At 36.5% G+C, this 26,155-nt stretch overlaps 1 protein-coding gene across 1 annotated transcript in view; it reads left to right on the top strand.

The window, feature by feature from the left end:
- Positions 1-969: 969 nt before the first annotated feature.
- Positions 970-26,155, top strand: part of MRPS35 (mitochondrial ribosomal protein S35) — a 32,357-nt gene continuing 7,171 nt past the window's right edge. Inside the window, exons 1-7 of the mRNA XM_081127659.1 lie at positions 970-1,131; positions 4,379-4,425; positions 5,418-5,585; positions 7,452-7,512; positions 14,268-14,407; positions 19,127-19,236; positions 21,413-21,482. Coding sequence (XP_080983785.1) covers positions 1,020-1,131; positions 4,379-4,425; positions 5,418-5,585; positions 7,452-7,512; positions 14,268-14,407; positions 19,127-19,236; positions 21,413-21,482 — 708 coding nt within the window. The 5' untranslated portion in view covers positions 970-1,019. The remainder of the gene's footprint in view (positions 1,132-4,378; positions 4,426-5,417; positions 5,586-7,451; positions 7,513-14,267; positions 14,408-19,126; positions 19,237-21,412; positions 21,483-26,155) is intronic.

The following is a 26,155-nucleotide window of genomic DNA, read 5'->3' as shown; positions in this document are numbered from 1 at the left end:
CAGTTGTTCCTGTTATTACAACTTTGTATTTTGATTAAATATTATACATACCAGTTGCAAAAAAATAGAAAATAATTTCATTAAGGGCTGTATATTGATCCATTAAATAGTGACCATTATTTTCTAAGTCCTGATAAGTATGACTTTTTATAATACTAACCTGATCTACAAACGAGTTAAGCAAATCATTAAAAACAGTTACATCCTACACGCACAGGATGCTCACTCTACGCCAATATTGTATCCGGATGATTGTCTATATTAACTTGATTAAGCTCACACAAATGGTGAAATCAAGTTTTAAACTCAAGTATCCTTTGAACTATCGGATTCTGCCTCTCCCCTTGGAGTGTGTCACTTGCACTAGCTGAATACTTTTTGTTGTTAATCCTCAAGAGGATCGTTTTTTCCATTGCCTTGCAGAGAGAATGGATGGGGGGGGGGGGGGGGAGAGGAGAGAGAGAGGGGGAGAGGAGAGAGAGAGAAACATGGATGTGAGAGAGACATGACTCGTTGGCAGGCACCCTGACCAGGGGTGGGGAGCGAACCTGCAACCCAGGTACCTGCCCTTGACCACGAATGGAAGCTGTAACCCTTCGTGGGGCCCACGATCTAACCACTCTGCAACACCGGCTATGGCTGAATACTTTCTTTAATCCAAGTAAGGGCAGAAAAGCAGCAACTGCAAAGGAGCAGGGATCTAGGGTAGACCCTGGGCCGTATGAGGTCCCACCCGGACCACACCTGCCCTCTGAGAGTCACATTTACCGCATCTCTTATGATTATTATTTGCAATTGTCTTTGGACTGACTGCTCCGCGTATTTTTTAAATCGTTTAGCTTCCTTTCCAATACTTCTTTGTCTCTGCCTGGGGCGCACTCCCGCCTCCGGCGCCGATTTCCCAGGCCCACGTGTGTCCCGGTTCGCTCTCCTGGGGGCGGGGCAAGGCGGGCGCGCATGCGCGGGAGCGGCCTCGGGCGGCCGGCGCTTGTCCTCCGCCGCTCGCCGTCCTCGCGGCCATGGCGGCCGCCTCGCTCCCCGCGTGGCTGGCCCTGCGGCCGGGGACCGGGCCCCTGCGTGCCTTCTCCACCGCCGTGTCCCCCACCGCTGTCGCCCGGAAGCCACGCCCGCGTGAGTGTGTGCCGCGTCGCCTCCGGGCTCTGGGGGAGGTGAGGGCGGAATAGGGGACCCGTGATGGCCGCCGAGGCGGCGGAGCTGCGCTGCCCGGGGGAAGCCGGGCGGCCTCCGCCAGCCTGTCCCCGGCCCCGCGGTGGGAAAGCCGTGCACGTGGGTCTGCCCTCTGCGCGCGGGTCGCCCCCTTCCGAGCCGCGGGTGTGTGCGCTGGGTGCTCCGGGCGCCCCCGCCTGCGCGCCCCTCCCCCCGTGACCTGCGCGCTTTGGCGCCCGGTCCCCGGTCACCCGCGCGGGCCTCTCCAGTTCCTGGTGCTCGGTGGCGTTTCCTGGGGGTGTTGACCCAGGGGTATTCTCAGACGTTAAGAGAGACACACAGCTGGCCCAGAACAACCGCGGCTCTGAATTCCAGGCCTAGCTGAGCCACCAGTGGGATGACCTTCATTCAGACACCGAGGTGACCTTCACTCTGAGATAATGGGGGTGCCTGGGGGAGTTCTTGCCCTCGGGGAATCTAGTGACAAAGACCCTTGTGCAGTGTGAGGTTGCGGAAAAGAAGCGGGAATAGGGTCACCTGGGAGCACTGGGGAGGAGCCGCAAGAATCTGGAGAAGCCCTGCCCACGAGGAGGCAGGTCCGCCACACCGGGTCTCCGCGCTCCCTCCTGTAGGACCTCTCATCTTCCTACCACTAACACCCGGCGAGGCCACCATCACTCATTTCCACAGCAGTGCCTTTACTGATCCCTGTTTACGCTTTTGCTCCCCGACGTTGAACTCTCACAGCTGCCAGAGTGAAGTGTTCAGACAGCGAATCTTACCTTGCCACTCCCTCGTTCCAAATCTACAAGTGGTTTCTCATTGCTTTAAGATAAAGGGTAAATTCATTACTGCGTGATAGTGGCTCTTCATAGTCTTATCATGTCTTTTTAATTTTTCATTCATTCCGTAAATTCTTAACTCCTCCCGTGTGCTTGGCAGTATTCTAGATACCGGGAAAGAGCAAAGGTCCCTCACCTCATGAAGTTTACATACTTTGGGGGAAGTTAGACTATAAACGGATAAACAGTGTGCGTGCAATGTAAGGTTGTGGTCAGTGCTGTGAAGAAAAATAAAGCAGGATGTTGAGAATGATGGATTGGAGGAGTGGCTATCCGGTAGGATAAGATGGGTAGTCTGTCTGGAAAGACCTCCGTGGGGAAGTGACATTTGAGCAGAGCCCAGAACCATGCTGAGATGGGGGATGAGGGATGGGAGAATGCATTGCTGGCGCAGGGAATTGCAAGTGCAAAGACTCAGAAGTGAGAATAAGCTTATGGGTGTGACCAAGGGACAGGAAAGGAGGCCTGCGTGGCTGGAGCTAAGTGAGCAAAGAGGAGAGTAGTAGTAGTATAAGGAAGGTTAAGTAATGGCCTGATCTTGTAAAGGCTTAGAGGCATTTAGCTTGGATTCTATTTTAAGTTTGGGATCACATTGGAAGATTTTGGACAGGGAAGTGATAGAACGTGATTTACCCTTTTAAAGATCACTGGATGCTGTGTGTAGGACTAACTTTAGGAGGGTAAGAGTGGGAGTCAGAAATACAGTTTGGAAGCTGTTGTAGTATAAATGAGATGATGGTGATTTGGTTTGAGGTAATTGTGGAGAAGGTGGTGTGGTTGAATTTGGGACATATTTTGAAGGTAGAGCTAATGGGACTTACTGATGAATTTGATACGGGGCTTGAGGAAAAGTCTCAAGGAAGCATGTTAGATTTTTGTCCTGAATAATTGGATGAATGGCAATACCATTTACAGGGGTTGGGAAGACTGGAAGAAGAAAATCAAGAGCCCTGTGTTACAGTTGAGATGCCTATTAAATGTCTCCAGTCTCTCTTCTCAGTGCATGCTGTTTTACTCTGAAGTGTCAGCCGTATTGAATGTTTACTTTGACTTTTCATCTTCCTTTTCTCTAGAACATGGTTTCTCACTTGCTGGTTCCCAGGGCTACCTCCTGCTCATCCTTAATGTTTTAGTGTAAAGTCAACTTCCTCAGGGAGATTTTTCCCAACTATTTGATTAGGCTCTGTCTCCTGCTCTGTGTTTCCATGAATATTTATCGTTGTTTATTGAAATTACTTGTCAAATAGTTCATTGTCTTATTTTGACAGACTATCCGTTCTGTGGGAGTAAGGACTGTGTTTCTCTTGTTCTTTGCTGCCTTCCTGATTTCTGGTGCACAGTATCACTCTAAAACTTTTGAAGGAATAAATGAGATACTCCTGAGGGATGAATAAGAATTTGTCAGATGAAGAGATGAGGTGGGGAGGGAGAAGGGGCCAGAAGTTAAGCAGATGGGAGGAAAGCATATTTCAGGCAAAGAGAATGTAAAGTTCAGAAAGACCGAAGAGCCAGGTACTGGACGTTCAGTGTAGCTGTGGGGCATTGTGGAGGGAGACGAAGCCACAGATGTGAAGAATGTGATGTGAAGTTCAGAGTCTGAAGAGTCCTTGTGCTATGCTACTGTCACAACTCTGGGTCCTAGGTTTCTTGGCTATAAATGACATGTAAGGGCAATGATAGTGCTTACAGTTCTGGTGAAGAAGGAGATTAAATGAGATAATGAAAAACAGCACAGTGTCTAGCATGTGAAAGTGCTCAACAAAAAGCTATTGTTTTACAGTAGCAAAACAGTTATTTAAGGGGCATAAGATGATATTTTAAAAGATATATACTGTATGTAAGTAACCTGCCCTCTTCTACAGTTACGTGATTTATTAAGAATGGGTATGATTTTTGTTATTGTTGTTATTTGTAGCATTGGCAGTTCTAATGTATAATAGAGAAGGAAAAACCTAAGGGTTTTCCTTTTTTTTGGTAGAAAGAACAGACTATTTCCAAGTATGAGCAAGTGTACTTAAAATTAGAACATTTCAAACCATTTATCTTTAAAGACACAAAATACTTATTTCTAGCTAGGTATTTTAACTTGGGAAAGTGAGTTTATTTGACTGTGAACCTTAAAATTTATTGAAAGTATTTCTTTAGATGATGATTTCACTTTATATTTTAATAACTGTAGAATTTTCTTAACTATTTCTGACTTTTCATTTTCATTAAGATGCTTTTAGTCTCTGAGCTTACAGAAAATGGATTATTGTTTCAGTTTTTGTTACTGAATACCTTAAATTGTATTTGAATTGTGGGATCATGATCAGTGTTGAACAATTCTATGTTACAAAATTCTCTATAATTATTGTGTTGTCTTTTAGGTACAACAGAAAGAACATCCAGATCTGAAAGGGCACTCAGAAGAAAGGTGAACAATTAACATACTCTAAAATATACTATCTTAATGGTTTCTGAAGTTCTAAAGTGAGGCAAATATTCATGATGAGGCAAGAGGGTACATCCCAGGAAAGGTTCTTAAGGGGATGTTTACTTGGTGACTACCACAGTCTTGACTCTAGCCGTGGACTGGTCTTTGTCAATACCCTGAGAATGGACCATCTTTGAGAGGTGGACACACCCACATATTCCCAGAAAACAGGTGGGAATATAGAATTCTAAACCAGAATATAGAATTATTTTGATGCTTTTAACAGTCATACACCCTGGGATGTATGCATTAATCTTACTAGTTTGTTTTCACTCTGTGAGCATCTCTGTGGAGGAATCCAGATTATAAGGTCACTTGGCAGGGAGTCAGAACAAAGGCGTATTAGTTGGAATTTAAATGGCATCAAATTATAGTTGTCTAAAGTAGTCATTTTCATAGGAATATTACCTGGTTCCAGGACATACTACACTAGTTTCGATATTGCTTAGATGGGTATAGCCACATTTTGTCTCTTTAAACCATACTTTAGTATTTTATATATATATAGGTATTGTGATTGACTAAGCTGTCATATAGCTATTCTGTGGGCCTAGAAAATATGTAATTTCTTAAGTATTTATTCAGTTAGTTTAACCTTACTTTACTTGTTTCCAAGTTCTCAGTGTTACCTCATGTACTGACTTTATCAAAGAAGTTTTATAAATCATTTCAAAATATTCATAAACAAAATGGGTAAAGTTTGCTTATCAATAAATAAGTTAGGGAGAAATTGTACCCTAGAGGGTTTGAGGAAGTAGTGCAGAAATATTTAGGTAGATTTTGTGTTTTTTTCATTTGAACAGCAGCAGCTTTGTGGGATTTTACATAGGTTGCAATTCTGCTAGTGTTTCTCTTAATTACATGTGTTCTTTTGCTGTAAAATTAAAATACATGTTCATATTTAAAATGTTAAACTGTTTTATGTTTCTTAGGCACTACCTCCTAGGACAGAGAAAATGGCTGTTGACCAGGACTGGCCTAGTGTTTACCCTGTTGCAGCACCATTTAAACCCTCTGTAGTACCTCTTCCTATTCGAATGGGTTATCCAGTAAAAAGAGGGGTGCCCATGGCAAAGGAAGGAAACCTAGAACTTTTAAAGGTAAGATAAGTTATTGGATCATTGGCTTATATCTAAATAAATGGTGATCCTCCTCCCACTCCCCTTATACTTCTTGTTTAACAGCTTATTGTATTTTAATTTTAATTTTTTTCCCATTTAGTAATGGATGTTATATTTTGATTATCCGTTGTTAAAAAGACTCAAAGAACCCTAGGCATTTCAGAATGTAATTAATTTGTCCTTTGGCTTCCCTTTTGGCTTTTTCTTTTCTGTTGTATATTTTTTTATTGTACCTTTTTATTGTATCTTTCAAATGGAACTAAGAAAAGCGAAATAATCTAATTTGAGATTGAGAACTGGGGGGTGTGTGTGGAAGATTTCACTTTTAAAAGAGATTTTTAAACTTTCTGTCCAGAAAGGTAGAATATTATTTAATATTATTGTTATTGTCCTTAAACTTTATTGCTTGAAGCAAAAGAGGTCATATTAAATGCCTCAGTTGGTAGCATCAATAGTGATTTATGAACTGTGAGTTTTTAAAGAAAAAATATATATGCTTAGCCTGGGAATGCATGTCTTAAATGGTTTCCTTTTATATACAATGGAATTATCATCAGCAGATTGTTTTCCATTAAATGAGAGTCTTCTTGAAATACAAAGAAAAATTTAATAAAAGGTGATGGTGAAAAATTAGATGGTAATATGGGAAAGGGGTTATCTGCTGCTGGAGACGGGTAAATTAAATTTGGAAATAGGAATGTTTTAGGAGACATAAGAAAACAAACATTGAGGAAACTAGTTTTTTCTTCAAGTGAAAGAGGAGATGTGAGTTTAAAGATAGGTCTTTGGAAAATATCACTGGTTGAGAGAGGGTAGCAATATATTTGTAATAATGCTAATGGTTGTCAGTGGTATTTAAATAAACATAGAAATCCAAACATTTAACGCATGCCATCCCTTTTAAGAATCACCTATATGCCTAGTCCAGTGAAATGGTTTATTCCTAGTGAGTTCCATTGGATAAGTTTATTAACTGAGCTAATACATGCAAAGTGCATAGAACAGCTCCTATATAAATGTTATGTAAGCATTAGCAATTATTTTTTCCTTTTATGATTTTAAGATTATATTTTATGTTTCAAAAATAAAAGTGTAGAAAAATGAAGCCACATAGTCCATAGTTCCAATTTTCATTGCCTATTTTCTCTTGATTAAAATAAACATTTTCTGATCCACACTTAAGATTCTAGGCATAATGTTTGTAATAACTTTCTACATGTTTAAATTTTTCTTTCAAAATTAGTCTATTTAACTAAATTTTCTCTTAAATTGCTTAACATTATCAAGAAGTATCTAGTAAATGTAATTATTTATTTGAAGGAATTAAATCTCTGACCTTTACTGAACTTCCCATTGGTCCTGCGAATGATTAGGTAGCCTCTTAATATATCATCATATATGTATTCCCAGCTTCATTAAATTGTTCAGTTAAGATTTGATAGCTTCATTTATTCATTCAGTTCTAAAATTCTATTAATTACAAAGTAGAAAATGTATCACAGTGCTATGTAATCCAGGGGAATTAGGATGATTAAACAATGATCTGTGTCCTTAGGTGCCTTCAATTCTATAAGGGAAATATATACACCTGGCAGGAAGAACACTATAAAAATGTTTATTTTTTCAAATGTCATTTTAAGACACTTGGTACTGAATCTGTATTTCAAGGAATTTTTTTTCTTGAATTCACACCACCTGTGGCATAGGATGTGGTAGTGTAAAAAACCACCACATTTTATTTATGATAAGCCTTGTTGGGCCTATGATTTAGTTATATGAGCAAATTGCCTTTTTCATGTTTTTAAGACAGTTGGCTAATTTATCCTTTAAATTTCTCTACTTTAGATCCCCAATTTTCTGCATTTGACTCCTGTAGCAATTAAAAAGCATTGTGAAGCTCTTAAAGGTAAGCGGTTGTTTTGTTACATAACTGACTTTGAACATAAAATTAAGAATCTCATTTCTAACAATAAAGGGGTCGATTCATCAAGAGGATATAATGTTTGTAAATGGTTATGCACTCAACTTTGTAACACCTAAATATATAAAGCAATATTAACAGAACTGAAGGGGGAAATAGACAGCAATACAATAATAGTAGGGACTTCGCTACCCCATGTTCAACAATGGATAGGTCATCCCGACAGAAAAAAATAAGGAAACATTGGACTTAAACTACACGTTAGACCAGATGGACTTGATGTTTGTGGAACACTCTGTTCAACAGCAGCAGAATATACTTCTTCCTCAAATGCACAGGAAAAGTTCTCCAGGAAAGATCGTGTTAGACCACAAAAAAGTCTTAATAATTTAAGAAGACTGATATCATATCAAGCAACTGCTCTGACCATAATGGTATGAAACTAGAAATCAGTTACAAGAAGAAAACTGGAAAATTCACAACTACATGGAGATTAAACAACATGCCTTAAAAAACAGTGAATCAAAGAAGAAACCAAGAGAAATAAAAAAATATCTTGAAACAAATGAAAATGGAAACACACCATACCAAGACTTATAAGATTTAGCAAAAGCAGTTTTAAGAGGGCAGTTTATAGCAATAAATGCCTACACTGAGAAACAAGAAAGATCTCAAATAACCTAACTTTATACCTTAAAGAACTAGAAAAAGAAAAACAAACTAAGGCCAAAGTTAGTGGAAGGAAGGAAATAACAAAGATCAAAGTGGAAATAAATGAAATGGAGACTTAAAAAGCGCAATAGAAAAGATAAATGAAACTAAGAGCTGTTTTTTTGAAAAGATAAAATATGCAAACCTTTAGTTAGACTCACCAACAAGAAAAGAGAGAGGACTCAAAATTATAAATAGAAGTGGAGACATTTTAACTGATAACACAGAAATACAACAGATCATAAAAGACTACTGTGAATAATTAATTACACACCAACAAATTGGAAAATGTAGCGGAGATGAATAAATGTCTAGAAACATAGAGCCTACCATGAGCGAATCATGATGAAATAGAAAATCTGAACAGACTGATTACTTGTAAGGAGAGTGAATCAGAAATCAGAACTCTTCCAACACAAAAGTCTAGAACAAGATGGTGTCACTGGTGAATTCTAAACATTTAGAGAAGAATTAATACTAATTCTTCTCAAACTTTTCCAAAAAAATTGAAGAGGTGGGAACACTTTCAAATCCATTTTACAAGGCCAGCATTGCCCTCACAGCAAAGCCAGACAAGAACAGTGCAAGAAAAAAATGTCAAGCCAATATCTGGTGAACATAGGTGCAAAAGTCCTCAACAAAATATTAGTGCACTGAATTCAACAGTACATTAAAAGGATCATATACCATGATCCCATTAAGTGGGATTTATTCCAGGGATGGAAGGATGGTTCAGCATCTGCAAATCAATGTGATATGCTACATTAACAAAATAAAGGACAAAATTATATAACCGTTTCAATAGACGCAGGAAATGCATTTGACTAAATTCAGCATCCTTCAATGAGAAAAACTCTCAACAAACTATATGCCTCAATATAATATAGGTCATATATGACAAGCTCACAGCTAATATTATACTCGCTGGTAAAAAACAACGCTTTACTCCTAAGATTAGGACAAGGCAAGGACAAGTCACTTTTATTCAACATAGTAGAAGTCCTAGCCAGAGCATTTAGGCAAGTAAAAGAAAAGACATTCAAATCGTAAAAGAAGTAAAATTGTCTCTAATTATAGATGACATGATATCATATGTAGAAAACCCTGAAGACTTCACCAAAAAACTTTCAGAACTAATAAATTCAGTAAAGTTGCAGGATACAAAATTAATGTACAAAAATCAGTTGTGTTTCTATATAGTAACAGTGAACTGTCAGAAAGATAAATTAAGAAAACAATCTCACATAAAAAAGAATAAAATACTTAGGAATAAATTTAAACAAGGAAGTGAAAGATCTATACACCAAAAACTAAGACATGATGAAAGAAATTGAAGATACAAATAAATAAAAGATAGTCTGTGCTTGTGGATTAGAAGAATTAATATTGTTAAAATGCCCATACTGCCCAAAACCATCTATAGATTCAGTGTAATCCCTATAAAAAATTCTAATGGCATTTTTCACAGAAATAGAAAAAAACAATCCTAAAATTTGTGTTGAATCACAAAAGACCCTTAGTAGCCAAAGCAATCTTTTTCTTTTTCTTTTTTTGTTTTTAACTATATCTTTATTGATTTCAGAGAGAGGAAAGGATAGGGGGAGAGAGAGAGAGAGAAACATCAATGATGAGAGAGTCATTGATCAGCTCCCTCCTGCATGCCCCTGACTGGGGATCGAGCCTGCAACCCGGGCATGTGCCCTGACCAGGAATCGAACCCCGATGGCCTGGATCCTAGGTGGACACTCAACTGCTGAGCCACGCCTGGCCGGGCAAAAGCAACCTTAAGAACAACAAAGGTGGTAGCATCACACTTTCTGATTTCAAATTATATTACAAAGCTATCATAATTAAAACAATGTTATTGGCATAAAAACAGATAATTGGAACAAAGTAAAGAGCCTGGAAATAAACCCAGTATGTATGGTCAATTAACTTATGACAGAGAGGCCAAGAATATATACTGGAGAAAGGACAGCCTCTTCTTCCATAAATGATGTTGGGAAAACTGGATAGCTTCATGCAGAAGAATAAAACTGGACCCCTATCTTGTACCTAACAGGAAAATCAACGCAAAATGGATTCAAGACTTGAATGTAACACCTGAAACCATAAACTCCTAGAAGAAAACAGGGTGGGGGGGGGGTTGTCAGGATGGGTGAGCTCCTCGATACTGTTTTTAGCAATGATTTTTTTGGATTTGACACCAAAAACAAAGGCAAAAAAAAAGCAAAAATAAGTGGGATTACATCAAATTTAAAAGCTGCTGCAGAACAAAGGAGACCATCCACAAAATGAAAAGGCAGCCTACAAAATTGCTAGAAAATACTTGCAAAATCATATATCTGATAAGGAATTAATACCCAAAATATCTAAGGAACTCATAGCAAAAAAACAATTTAAAAATGGATGAAGGAACTGAGTAGACATTTTTCAAAGAGGACATAACAAATGTGCCAAGTTACATGAAAAAGTGTTTAACATCACTAATCGTCAGGGAAATGCAAATCAAAATACAATGAGTTATCACCTCACACCTATTAGAATGGCTATCAGCAAAAAGATAAGAGATAAGTGTTGGCCAGGATGTGGAGGAAAGGGAATTCTTTTGCACTGTTGGTGAGAATGTAACTTGGTACAGTGTCTATGCAAAACAGTATGGAAGTTCCTCAAGGAATTAAAATTAGAACTATCACGATTCAGCAGTCACACCAATTATTCGAAGGAAATGAAATCACTATCACGAAGAGTTATCTGCACTCCCATGTTCATTGCAGCATTATTCATAATAGCCAGGATATGGAAACAACCTAAGTGTGTCACTGAATGAATGGATGAATTTTTAAAGAATATGTTTTATATTATTTAATATTTACTATATATACATATATATAGAGAGTATATGTGTGTTATATATGCTCTATGTATAGTACGTGCATCATATACACATATATAATGAATTAATCATCTGAATATGAATATACTTCCAGTTGTGGATTTATTGATTTTGAGCAGTAGCTATCCGTTCCTAGATATAAACATAGATTTCACTCACTTCTACATGCATGGAGCTAAGGGCAAAGAACTTTTTTTTTTTTTGATGGTTTTATGTATGTTCTCATAATATGTACATATTCCAATTTAATTTCTGATCTCATTTGCATTGGACTGTATCTAGAATAAACAAATTTGAATTGTTTTAGGTTCATAACTGTTATATTGAATAGTTATTGAATATGTAATTTAAGAATTAGTGCCTTAGGATCAAGTCTGAATTTCATGCTGATTTTAAAATGATGTATAAATGCTCAGTATACTTGTTAAGGCTTTTCAGCAAAAAATGAAATCTAGAAGCACTTTATACGTAGCTTGATTATGCAGGAAAGAAAAATAGTAAACATGATTATGATGAAAGTTTAGCTTTTGTGAAGAAGAGATAAAGAGGTCTTGAAAAGTGCGAATAATTATCTTACTCTTGAAATAAGGGAAGAAAGAAAATCTCTTCTGTCTCCTTTCATTTGTCTAGTCTTCTGTTTTGGGACATTAGGGTGCTTTTCTGTCCTGTTAGGTTATATGTTTCTGTATTTGTATTAGACTGACACCACTGTTACAAATTTGCGTTCCGTTTGGAACAAATGATATATCACTTTTTGAATCTTTTGTAAATCCAGTTGATAAATGCATTACACTGATAAATTCCATTTTTAAAACATTATTTTTAAATGTGCATTTATAATATAGAAGAAACTGGTCATTGTAATGTGATATTTCTAAACTGCTTCGTAGTTTTTAAATGTAAGGCTTTCATACAGTACATTCAGAAGAGTAGCATTATATTTTACAGTGCTTGAATGTTTTAATCTTCCCTTAATTTTGCCTTTACACTTCTGCCAGCTTCTGGATTTAGATTGTATCTTCCAAATAATTCAAAGGCTTTTCAAATATTTCTTCTCAGTTTTCTTCCAAAGTAGGTCAGTTTGGATTTTATATCTAACTTGCAGATGGAAAATCTGAAGCATAGGAAAGTTAGGTAATTTACCAAAATTTTAATAATCAGTGGCAGAAGTTAAGTAAAAACCAAGGTCTTCTGCAGTCTAGTCATTACTCTACCTATCAGATGAATAGAGGCTAACAGAGGTCTGTTAGGTACTTTCCAGTTGGCTGTATTCTTTTAAACATGTAATCAGGTCATTTAATATACAGGCTGTAGTTATCATGTGGTGAGTGAAATGACTTATTCAAAGTTTAAAAAAAAAAGATTCAGTACAAACTCAGGAATTCATAAAATTCCCCAAACTAGTCTCTCTTATAAAGTGCTTGCTTGGCAGTGTTGCATCTTATAGTGTAGGATGTTGGAATTAGTCCATGATAGGAATGAAATTACCTCAATAATCTTGCTCTGTTCATTTTGTTTAAATGTCGAATTGTTCTTAATTGCAAAGATGTTTCTTTCCCTTCCATATATCTGAGTATTGATCTCTCTTACAGGGTGTTTAGGGAATGGTGTGAGCTGTATACACTTAATTTGCTAACATATAGTTAGTCCTAGATCTTAGAAAGTTTCTCTAACCCAAAGTGACATTTTGCTGACTCTGATATTAAAGCCTAAATGGGGAGTTAAATATAGTATCTACTATAAGAAAATGGTGAGCTTGGGGAAAATGCTATTGGCAAAGTACCTTTCACTGTTAAATCATTTCCTATAAGAGTGCATGTGTCTGCCTGTGGTTGTGACCATCCTCTCCCGCAGTCCTGCTTGTTTGGAGAAAGCAGGGATCTCTGAGGTCTGGTGTGTTTGACCTATGGAACCAGTTACTTTTAGCTAGTCTTAGAATGAGTCTGTTTAAGGAATGAGGTTTCCATTGAGGTGAACCTGATAGTGCCGGAAGGTTTTCATCCCAAGCTGAGCGCCCTCTGTCACACTAACTTGATAGGAATATGGCAAAATGAAATCATCTACCTACCTGTGGAGCCCCCTCAATACGGAAAGCTGTGGGAAGCTAGGATCTATTTCTTTTCCTTCTAAGGTTGTTCCTCCCCTCCACCCCTACCCCCCCCCCCTGAATTGAGACCTCAGTTTCCACTTCTGTGCTGTGGAGATAGATAGTGGGCCGTGTTCCCACTGCTTAGAATTTCTTCTCTTGCGGCCCAGGTCTCAGACCCAATCCCACCTCCTCTCTAGGCTAGATGTCTTGCCTGAATATGAGGATAAGTCTGTACCTCTTAATTGTTAGCCCTAGTGGCCCAGAAGTCACAGAAGAAACATGAATTACTGTAAGGACCTATTTAAGGATGACCTAGGCTTTTGTACCTTTTTATCTTGAGGCCCTCTTCAACTCAATTTCTGAAAGATTGTTAACCACATCTCAGTTTTCTCTTGGAACTTTTTTTTTTTTAAAAAATCCTTACCTGTTCACCTGAGGATATGTTTTTATTGATTTCAGAGAGAGAAGAAGAGAGAGAAGAGAGAGAAACATCGTTGCCTCCTGTATGTGTCCCAACCAGGGATCGAACCCACAACCTTTTGGTGTAGGGGACAACGTTCCAACTGATTGAGCCACCCAGCAAGGAATCTCTTAGAGCTTTTTCAGAACTTCTTTCAATCCCTTCCGCTAATCTTTAGTAACCTTCATTTGGGAGTGAATACTATTATCTGTTGTCTTGAATACAGTAATTCTCTGGGCACTGTGAACTGTTTGGTGTTAGTTGGTGAGGAGGAATTAAACTGTCCCATAATGTATTTGCAAAGCTATAATAGCTTCCAAAGTCACAGTTCCCTTTTAACTGAACATACTGCTCTCTCCCAAACATGAACTATTCAAATCATTCTCTGAAATTCCCTAATAGGATTCACCTAAGAAGAAAAGAGAGGAGGGTTGATAAATCTGTAAAGTGCAGAATAGAATCTGTTCTTCCATTTCATGTAAACTGAGAATGATCTCTCAATAATTTGATTTTGTCTGGTAGCATATGTTACAATGAGAATTTACTTGCAAAATTATAATTGAAATAATTTTTTTAATTCTCAGATTTCTGCACTGAGTGGCCAGCTGCACTAGACAGTGATGAAAAATGTGAGAAGCATTTTCCAATTGAAATTGACACAGCTGATTATGTTTCATCAGGACCATCTATTCGAAACCCCAAAGCACGAGTAGTAACCTTAAGGGTAAGAGATAGTTTAAAAAAAAAAAGAATTATTATAATACATTACTTAAAAAGATATCATTTTGTATGTATTATTATAAAACTGGTACATATTTATTATAGAAAATTTAGGCATATAAAAGTGTTTGGAGAAATCTCCAAAAGGATCAACTAAAATGTCCTAGCATGCGGATGTTGGTCTCTAAACACTAATGTCCACTAAAAGATATCAGAGATCCTTGGAGAAATAGCTAAATCCAGGTCTGGGATAAGAAATACTTGAGGTGAGACTGGGCCATCTTGTTGTGCCAGAGTGCAAGAAAATTTTCCAGGGCTAATGGGATTATAAAGAAAAGGCCATAGGAACCAACTTAAAACAGTTCCCACAGACTGAAGTTAGGATATAGAATAATTTTATTTGATCAAAACTTACTGAACATACCCACCTACAGATTACCTGTTGAAGAGAAAAGCAAAAAACAGGTAATTTCACAATGGAAAGATCAGGTTGTGAGCCTCTAAGCCTAGTGATCAATTTCAGCATACTAAGAATGAGGCAACCAAAAGCTGTGTACGCTCATGTAATGTAATATAAAATATATAGCAATGTCTGTCAAGTGTCCCCATCAAATCATCTTACTGTAATCTAATCAGTTTCTTAAATCTAACTTCCACTTTATATGAAATAGAAGAGATAGAGGAATAAGATAAATAACATGAAGATACATTCAGACCAATTGAGAAGGTAGGAAATGCTACAGGATAAAATACCTACCACTTTAAGAAGCCTGTCATTGGGGGAGTGGGGAGTAAAAAGAGGAGTAGGGAGGCCCTTTGCTGTTCTAGAGTTAAAAAGATGTAAGAAACATGACAAGCAAATGCAACAGACTTTGATTAGATTCTGGTTTAAACAAAAACTATTTATGAGGGGTGGAGGGGATCAATGAGGGGAAAAGGAGACATCTGTAATACTTTGAACAATAAAGATAAATTAAAAATAATAAGAAAAAAACATTTTGGTGAGACAATTTGGGAAATTTGAGTGTGGAGTAGATATTTTAGATGATATTAAGAAATTATTCAAACTTTTGTTAGCTGTATTAATTACATTGGAATTATGTAAGAAAATCTCTTTTAATTTATAGAGAACACTGAAGTATATTAGTGTAAAATGTCAGAAATTTGTAATTTTAAAGAAACACTTAAAACCACAAATACATACACGTGTGTGTTAATACATGAAGCACTCAATATTTTAAATTTGTCAATATTAAGTACTAAAGTTGTCATGTGTGTTTATTATACTACTTTCTCTATATCTCCATACATTTGAAATTTTTCATAATAAAAGTTTCAGTAAAAAACAGAATTTGGCAAAGTAGCCAAGTGAAAAGTTATAAAATAACTATGTCATTTTTGACAAAGGCTGCAAGATAATTCAATGAGGAAAGAATAGTCTTTTCAACAAATAGTGCTAAGACAGTTGAGTATGTATGTGTAAAAGAAAGAAGTTGCACCCTTACCTTACACCATATAAAAAAATTAATTGAAAGTAAATCATAGACCTAAATGTAAGAGACAAAACTATAAAACTCTTAGAAGAAAACATTGGACTAAGTCTTCCTGACTCTGAATTACACAATCGTTTCTTACATATGGCACCAAAAGCACGAGACCAAAAAAAAATACATATACTAGGCTTTATCAAAATTGAAACTTCTGTACTTAAAAAATACACCATCAAGAATGTGAGATGACAACTCTTGGAATGGGAGAAAATATCTGCAAGATATCTGATAAGGAACTGGTACCCAGAACACATAAAAAACACAACAATGAAAACATAAATTACTCAATTAAAAGATGGGCAAAGGATTTAAATAGACATTTCTCCAAAGAAGATATGCAAATAGTCAATAAGCACATGAAAAAATGCTCAACATCATTAGGAAAGTGTAAACCAAAATCACAATGAGATACTACTTCATGCCCATTAGAATGGCGAAAACTAGAAGGTCTAACAGTGGCAAGAACTGAAAACATGACCATATAAATATGTACATGAATGTTCTAGCAGCATTACTCTTAAGCCAAAAAGTGGAAACAACTCAAATGCCTACCAACTGATGTATGGATAAATAAAAATATGGTATATTCATAAGATGGAATATTATTTAGAAATACAAAGAAATGAAGAACTGATACATGCTACAACAAATGAGACACTGAAAACATTTTAAATGAGAGTATTCATATTGTCGGATTCATTTATATGAAATGTCAAGAATTGGCAAATCCACAGAGACAGAAAGTAGATTAGTAATTAACAGGCCTAGGGGGTGAGGAAGAATTAAAAACAACAATATTTGTATAGGACTTTACTTTAGAAGTGCTTTCTTCTATTTGATCTAATTTATTCCTGGCAAAAATCCTGTGGATCTTTTCTGTTTATAAATGAGGAAACAGGAAGATCAAAGGAATTGTTTAAGGTCAGTTAGCCAATAAGTAACAAATCTAGAAATCAACCATAATTCTTGTGTTTAGTGTAATACCAGAGTTCTTTAACTGCACTATATTTATAAATAGAGAAGCTATTTCACACATTTAGACATTGCTCAATTTATGTAGCTCTTTTAAATATGGTCATTTGAAGATACACATATATAACCACAACCTCCTGTGATTTTAAATGTCAGCATTGTTTTGGGGATAATGTTAATAGTACAATATTGATTCTTTAAATATAGCAACTTGAAAAAAGAAAAGCCTGAGGATTCTTTCAAGTTTGGAAAAAAGAATGACAATGAATGCCACTCAACTTCATAATTGTGTCATTATCCAGGTTAAAGACTACAGTTTTGCAGTGCCTTTGAGTGCTAGCAGGTGGCGTGAGTGTACCACACAACTGTGTCTGAAATGTTTGAGTTCCTAGCATAAACTCTATAATTTTTGAACATTAAAATGTTAATGTAAATGAATTTTAAAGCAGTTGTTATAATAACAATCAGCACTACTGCCATTTTTTTAGACTGCTTTTTAAGTACAAAGCTAGAACACTTAAATTTTTTAAATTATAAATTTTAAAATTTATTGTTAAACATTATGATTTCATTGAAGAGAGTTTTTAAAAGGAAAAATCTCTACATTTTCACTATCCTAATGTAAAAACTATTTGTTTCTCTTCTGTATCTGTGCATCTGTGCATATATTTTTCATAATTATGATCATAATGTAGGTCCATTTTATGATTTTCTTATAAATAATTCTCCATATTGTTAATCGGAGTTGCCATAAAATTGCATATTTTACCCCTCAAGCTGATATCCTGGTTGATGATGCATATTGTTTCCAGGGGACTATGGTAATTCAAATTGTCTTCAACGTGCAACCATTCTATTGGATTAATAGTTAATAGTCAATGTTTTTACTACTTATGTTTTTCACAAGTACATTTATATTCATCTAGTTGTTTTCTGTTTTCTGTAGTTCAAATAAAAATTCACAGTGCTTAAAAAAACAATATACCCTCCCTTGTTTTCACTTGGGTATTCATTCGCAAATTTGTGTTATGTGCTTCTTAAGTCCTAGGCCATTGCTAAGAACAAGGCAGGCACCATTCTTACCCTGGAGTTTGCAGCCTAGTGGGAAAAAAGGAAAAGTAGATAAGCTCTTCTGCTATGCTGTCTTTAGGGAAGTGCAGGGTTATTGAAGCTAGAGAGAAGAAATGGGTGGGATTTTAAAATCTTATTTAGCCTTTTTTCTTCTCCATACAGTATGACTCTCTTATTCTTAATGCTTTCCGTGGGAAAATAATGTGTTTACCTTATTTAACTGTATTCTAGTGTCTAACTTATTCTCCTGTGTGCAGCCTTTTCATCTCTAGCTAATGCCTTCAGCCATGCCGTAATTCTCTACAGATTAACAAGCGTGTTCAGTTAGTCTATCATTTCCCACAGTATGTTTCAAGGAAGACTAATTCCATGAATTATCCCTTGAAAAGTGTAACCTGAGGCCAAATAAATGTGGGAATCATTACATAACAACCCTGCATCTGAAATTTCAGAATGTTTACTACGTTATATAGCATATTACCTCCTCTAAGAAATCCTGCCGTAGAGAACCCTATTAACTCAGCATTTCCTGAATGCATTTAAAACACGTAGCCTTTTTAAAGAAATAATTCTTCTTAGCAGCCTGTGGGACTAGCATTGTCATTTTGAGAAATATTGAGCTATATTATTTCAACTGTTTTGCTCCTTTGATGCTGCATTCCAGCCTCCGTGAGAGATCTGTAGCTTTTAAAAAATGCCCCTAAACTAGTTGGAATGATACGGGTCTCATAATTGCAGGGTAGGAATTTCTTAAAGTCCTTATGTTTTATCAATTTATTACTATATTCCAGCTTTACTAATACTAATTGAGTTTATTTCTATTAGTTAATGCCACTCATAAGCACCCTAATTTTATTTATTTAAGAGATATGCCATTGATTCTTTCTGGAAAGGTACTAATGCCCTGAACGTTCAAAGAACACCAAATAGTTTGCTCCCTCCCTTTTTTTCCTAAGTAAAACAGGCTTTATAGTGCATGCCAGTTGCTAACTCTGGATAGAAAGGAGTTTGAAAAGGTTCCCTTTTGCTCATTTTAATGTTAATTTAAATGATATTACTACTGTTTTTTCATTAAACAAAGCATATGAAATGATCTTTTTTTTAAATAATTTTTTTCTTGTGTTTTTAAGGTTAAACTTTCCAGTTTGAATTTAGATGATCATGCAAAGAAGAAACTTATTAAACTTGTAGGAGAGCGATACTGCAAGACCACAGATGTGCTTACCATCAAAACGGATAGGTAAAGAAGAAAAGTGCAGCCAATCAGCCACGTGTGTTGCTTTATTGACCTCCCATCCCCTGGCAGTCCTTTTTTAAGAAATGACATTGGAAATAAGGATAGCCTTTTATATCAACTTCTATAGCTTTGTTAGGTCAAGAGAAGTTGTCTGCTTTAGTTATGTATATATTTTAATCCTCACCTGAGGATATTTTTTCCATTACTTTTCAGAAAGAGTGGAAAGGAGAGAGAGAAACATCAGTGTGAGAGAGACACATCGATTGGTTGCATCCTACACACTCCCTGACTGGGCAGGGCCAGGGATTGAGCCTATAACCAAAGTACATGCCCTTGACTGGGAATCGAACCCAGGACCTTTCAATCCTTGGGCGGATGCTCTAACCACTGAGAAAACTAGCTAAGGCTCTAATTTATATTTTTAATATCTTTATACTAGCCTACTGTGATCTTGATATACATGGAGAGGCTTTCCTTGATGAGTTAAATTATTGTGATTTTTTTTTTTAACTATGATTTTAATACATCCGTGTATATAAAACGCAGGGAAGATGTTAGAAGAAAACAAAAGTGTGATGAATGCTCAAACAGGCTTTTACAAAGTCAAAGTGAATAAAAATCTTGTAGTTCACAATTAAAATTATTAAATTAACTGGAAATTTATCAAAGTACTTGTGTAAATAACCAGAATTTTAGTGCTAGCATGCAAGTTCATAAAAGCAGTATTGAATTTATATATGAATTAAGTCATTTGAAGTAAAGAAAGATTATTGTTATGTTTTTACTAAGTGGTTACTTTATTTCTAGAATTATACTTTGCTTGTTTCTAAATTATGTCAAAATATAAAAGACATGCCTTTAGAGAAAAGCAAGTGGACGGCTGTCCTCTCTTCCTCCCTGTCAGTTTCAGGGCATTTGGAGGTGTCATTGCCAGTTAGGTTTTGTATCTTGCTTGGGGTGAAAGTAGCCTGACACACATGAGAAAGCAGCATGTGGAGGTGGGAGAAGCTCAGGAACTATGACTTCAGATTATTACTATTGGAGGGAAAAATGGATTTAAAATGTATTAGTTATATTCTTTTCACTATCTTTAGAAAGTGTGAAATAATGTTGTTTTTAGTTGGTCCAACTTAAATACCTTTTAAATGTTGCTGTTTGAAATTTTATAAGTATCTGATAATGTTGCTTTTTTTCCTTAAGTTTACAAGTTTCAGTCTGTGTATATGTTTTATGGTATTTAGAGTAGAGAATTCTTAAACCTAAATAGAGAATAAATAGACTACAGTTAAAGTCATTTGCCATATGATGGTTTTATTTTATATTTAAAGAAATTGGAAGTAATTGTTTCCTTTTGTATATTTTATTAATCTAAAAAGTAAACATGCCATCTCATATTTATGTACAAGTTTTACTGAATATTAGGTCATTGATTCTGTTTTAATACAATAGCAGCAATACATCATTATATAGTGTAGCTCATTTTTAAAAGAATTGGCTTTGGGCAAAACAAGATGAACATTTTTTTAAAAAAAATATATCTTTATTGATTTCAGAGAGGAAGGGAGAGGGAGAGAGAGAGAAATGTTAATGATGAGAGTCATTGATCGGCTGCCTCCAGCATGCCCCCTACCGGGGATTGAGCCCGCAACTGGGGCATGTGCCCTAACTGGGAATTTGAACCACGATCTCCTGGATCCTAGGTCGATGCTCAACCACTGAGCCACGTCCAGCCAGGCAAGATGAACATTTAGATTAGCACCTATCATCGATCTATCTCTGTTTTTTTAAATGAACTCAGCATATATGCTCACACTGTCCACCAGACTCTTAGCTCTGAGATCATGAAGGGCACTTGGGTTGGACCAAATCATATTAAAAATAGCATAAAGCTATTATCAGATACAAATAATTCCATTAGTTTTTGAAAGCAAAGAGATACTTGAAATAAAAATTTAAGAGTTCTCAGTGTCTTTAAGTAGTGAATTACATAGACTATTCCTTTCTAAAAGTCGAATTTTCTTACATAGACTATTCTTAATCTAAGAATAGAATTTTCCTAAAGCAGATAAGGAATACCTGAATATAAGTTGTTCTTTGTATTTAGTATTTATCTATCTTGCAAATAATCTTTTTACTGGATTTTTAGGGTTTTCACTTCCTCCCTCTCTCTCTTTTGAAGGTGCCCTTTAAGGAGACAGAATTATGATTATGCAATGTATCTGCTAACAGTTTTATACCATGAGTCTTGGGTAAGTGATTGTGTATGAATGTTTAATCATTTTGTCAGTGTAAATGAGGTGATGTTTTAACCTTTCGAAACAGTCTGTGTGGCAATTACTCAGTTGCATCTTTAATCAACCACTGGATACACTAAGGATATATGAAATATTATAGGTAACTCCTACTGACATTGAAATCGAGGATCTTAAAATAGATTATGCAGTTTTTCTCAGGACCTCACAGAAATCAGATGACTAAAATACCTTTGAAATTCAGAGTTTCTGACTTTGGTTGGAAAATTCAGAATTTTTAAACTCTTTTGTTTGTGTCTTTAACTTTGGATGAAAGTTGTCAACGTTATGGAAGGATAATCATCATCTGTATAACTTGAGAATTTATAATTTATCCTGTTATTCAAATAAACTGCAGAATAAAGCTCCATAGAAAGGTATTTTAAATTTTTACTAAGATTTTAGTTAACACATAGCATTTTGTGTAAACATTTCACTGGTATACATTAGAGACAATTAAGGGCAATTAATTACTTAAATACTATTAAAAATAGTCCTGTGACTGACGGAAAGTTTTAGTATATGCATGCACATTTATAAGGGAGATATTGCTATGTTTGAGCATGAGCACATCTGATTTAAAGTTGGCAACATGTTTAGGTAAAAATTGAAATAATTTTAGATATGCATACAAATTAAGAAATGAAGGAGAGATTAAGTACTTTCCCCAAGTTTAGCGTTTATTATCGGAAGACCTCAGGCCTGAACTGGTATCATATTACTTAGTTGTGTTTAACTTTGACTTCTGTTATAAAATACTATGGTAAAAGATGAAATTAAACCTGAGCGTTAGCTGCTAGTTTGCTGTCTTTTCCAACTTAACTGACTAATTGAAAATGTGTCTATCTCCATGACCAGTTTTTGCTGGGCTTGTATCATACTCACCTGTGAAGGAAGCTTTTTCAAACTACAGATGCTTGGACCCTATAGAATCAAAATCTCTAGTGGAGAGGCTCAGGCGTGTTTGGTTTTAAAGACTCCACAGGTGATGCTGATGCTGAGCTCTGCTTGTGAATAAGTTTCCCAGTTTTTGAGTGTTATTAATAAAGAAACTGACCAGAAGGTTGGTATATCTCTCTCTTTTCTTTTTAATATATCTATTGATTTCAGAGAGAGGAGGGGAGAGAGAGAGAGAGAAACATCAATGATGAGAGTCATTGATCAGCTACCTCTGCACGCCCCGTGCTGGGGATGGAGCCTGCAACCCAGGCATGTGCCCTGACCGGGAATCAAACCACAATCTCCTGGATCCTAGGTCGATGCTCAACCACTGAGCCACTCCCAGCCGGGCGTTGTATCTCTTTTAAGGTGTTTTTTTTTACACATATCTAGTATCGGAGCTGAGGGTGCAGATGGAAATTTGAATGAGAGGTCAAGAAAATGGAGAGGTTTTCCCATCATACAGACACACGTAGGCTTTTTCATTTGATGTGGTAGGCTATGGCAGCTGTTCCAGATTCCTGAGGGGGATGATAATACATTGAAGGTGACATTTCTCGTGTCTCTTTGCCTTCGGGGAAGACTTCATTTTACTTCTCATGTTCAAGAGCTTACCATGTACTTAAAGACCTTTAGGAAAAGTTGTATTCTTTCCCACCCCGTGGCTGAAGTCAGGAACCTGAGCATTACACTCTTTTCTTCCCTTGCCCTCTCCGATATTTAATCAGTCACGGTCTTTTCAGCTTTAAGCCTTCAAATATCTGTCAAACTATTTTCTCCTCTTTATCCCTACTGCTGCTAGTCTGGGTCTTCATCTTTTACCTGAAAAACTGTAATAGCCTTATTGATTTTCCTGTCTCATCTATCTTCCATGTTGCTGTTAGAGTAATTGTTCTAAAAAACAAGTCTGTTGTGTCATGTTTCTTTATAAAGTCCTTCAGTGGTTCTCCATTACCTAGGATTAAATCTAAGCTCCTCAGCGTGTCTGTTCACAGTCACTTGCCACTTTATCATCAGCTGCTCAGGAAATGTGGGTTGTATATCCTATACCTCAGCCATAATGATCGTAATGTGCTCTTTTCATAACTTTACATATGCTGTTCCCTTTGCTTATAATCTTCCCCCCCAAAAAATGTCAGCCTTGCAAATTCATATGAATCCTTTAATACACCTCAGACATTGCCTCTCAGGTGTTTCCTGTCCATCCTTTCCCCTCCTCCCTCCTTCAGGCAGCATTCCTTTTATTATTTTATGGTAATTGTCTGTATGGGTGGCTGCCTAGCTCCATCAGACTCTGGCATCACTGAGGACAAGGACTGTACATGTTATTCATCTTTATATTTCTAGCATCTAGTGCAATGTCTGGCATATCAGCAATCGGTAAGTTTTTAAAAAACTGATCTGAGTTGAATTGAATTCCTTGACACATTAATTTAAAAAATTTAGCTGTGGTAACTGAAAGAATTGGCAATAACTTTATTCATGAAGTATATTTATCTCCTTCTGTTTTTTATGATTTTCAAAAAACTTACGGTTTTTTTAATGGTCAAACTGTTTTTCTCTCATATAGCACAATGCCTTACTTGTAACCATGAGAAGTGGAATATTACTATGATTCATGCCCTAGGCAAAGGGAGTTGTAAATAAGATGATAGGTGACAAATTTGTGTGTTTGATGGAATAGATATTTTTTTGCCTTCTGTTACATCAGAATACAGTGACCATTACGTGAATTAGCTATTATTATATGTTTTTCTTTGTGTTGAATTTATGCTTGCAAGGGGAAGAGAGAAGATAGGTTCAAATTAAATTATTCTTTTGTTCTTTTTATATTCTTTTTACCATGTTTCTATGTTCCTTGGGATTTGTCATTCTGCCACTAACAAGCAGTATGATTTGGGGCACATTGTTTAGTTGCCCTGGGCTTCAGTTTCCTGATCTGTAAAACAGGTGGTGTAGCAGTATTACCTCATAGGACTGCTGGGAAAGTTCAAAGCGTTAAGGTATGAAGGCGCTTAGGATAGTAAGATTCTAATAGCTATTGAGATTCACCCCATGCCGCTTTTCTCACCCGGTTTATGTTCAGTTCCCTGGATGTACTGAGCTATTCCTTCCGCTAGGCCTTTATGGGCTGTTTCCTCCGCTGGGATCAGTCTCCGTCTGACTGGCTTCTGCTCAACTCTGAGTCTCCTACTAGACTGGCAGTTCCAGGACAGCACAGTGCCTGCCCGGTGCAGTAGCTGTGCAATCAGTATTTACTGAGTAAATGAGTGAGTGAAAGAATGGAGCCAGCTGTGGAACAGAGAACAGGATTGTATGGAATGGAAGGTTGCTTCCTCTAGGGTTACTATAGTCAGAGCAGGTCCCCTCACCGTAGGCAGGGAAGAAAAGAGAGACTATTCGCTATATGTATATGTATGTGTATGAATAATATCCACCCTACGAATTAAATGGTGAAATGTTAAATGTTCAGTGGTTGAAGTATTAAAATAGGCATCAGATTCTTTGCCTGAGTGATGATCGGCTTGAACTTACAATAGTATTTTTATTGTCTCCCAGTATTTGACTATGCCATTGTTTATGCTCTGAGGTTAATACATTCCAACTACACTTCAAAAAAAGAAACTCTGAAACAACTGCCCACTTTCAATCCTGGGTGTTATTTTAGAAGCTACAATTTTTACTGAATTACAAGTTATAAATTGTAGATAAAATTTAATGATAACAATGTTTTTAAAATGGGTTTGGAAGGACATGCACGATGTATCACCAGTATTGATTGGTTATCTTTAGGTGGTAGAATTATAGATGATTTTCTTTCCTTTTACTGTTCTGTAATTTCCATCTTTTCTGTGGAAGATGTGTATGGAACTGCAGCTTGTTGATATATATCTGAATTCAGCTCTAGATAATTATCCCTTTAGCATTAGCCCGTTTTTAGAGGCCCTTAATGTAACAATGAACTTTTGCTTGAAGACATTGAAGTTAAAGAAAAATGTTTGTTTGATTTTTTAAAATCGGAAACTTCCAGGAAGGCCATTCAAAGGTACATACATGTAAAAATCTTATTTCAAAATTGTTACTTTTAAGTATAACATTTTGGAGATACTGCCTATTTAGAGGTAATACTGAGCCATTTTAACTGTGATATTTCTAACAATGTGTCATGTTTCTAGAAATATCTGCTATATGTTTTAGTCTAAATCAGTTTCATTTCATTTTTTCTCTAGTTTTGTCCTTTACGTCTTTTTTCTGGTCTGTGCCTTCTCCCAGGTGATGTACGTTACCTTGTGTATGCCAACAACTCCAAACTCTTTCTCTCGTCAAGCCACTCTCCTGAGCACCCTGTGCTAGTTGAGACCCTCTTGTTGTGAGCCATAGAAACTCACTCAAGCTGGCTTAAGCAGAAAAGATACAAGGGCAAGGATCCTACAAAATCTCAGGAATGGGCAGAACAGAAACAAGACAGTTCATTCCCTGGGCTCTGTTACTCTATAGGCAACTGCCCCATTTTTTTCTGTCTGAAGGCTGATTTCCTTTCCTCCTCCAGTCTATATATCAGAAAGCATGACTTTCACTATTTCAGAATTTATAGGACTAGTCACTCCGGGGGAGGGGGAACAAAGGAACAAAACTAAAAGTGAAGCTAAGCTGAATTTAATTCTCTCTTTGGATTCCAACTCCAAGGGAGG

This window comes from Miniopterus schreibersii, assembly GCF_964146895.1.
Source record: "Miniopterus schreibersii genome assembly, chromosome: 2".
In the NCBI taxonomy this organism is placed as follows: domain Eukaryota; kingdom Metazoa; phylum Chordata; class Mammalia; order Chiroptera; family Miniopteridae; genus Miniopterus; species Miniopterus schreibersii.
Note: the sequence above shows the minus strand (reverse complement) of the source record. Positions and strands in the feature narration are given on the sequence as shown.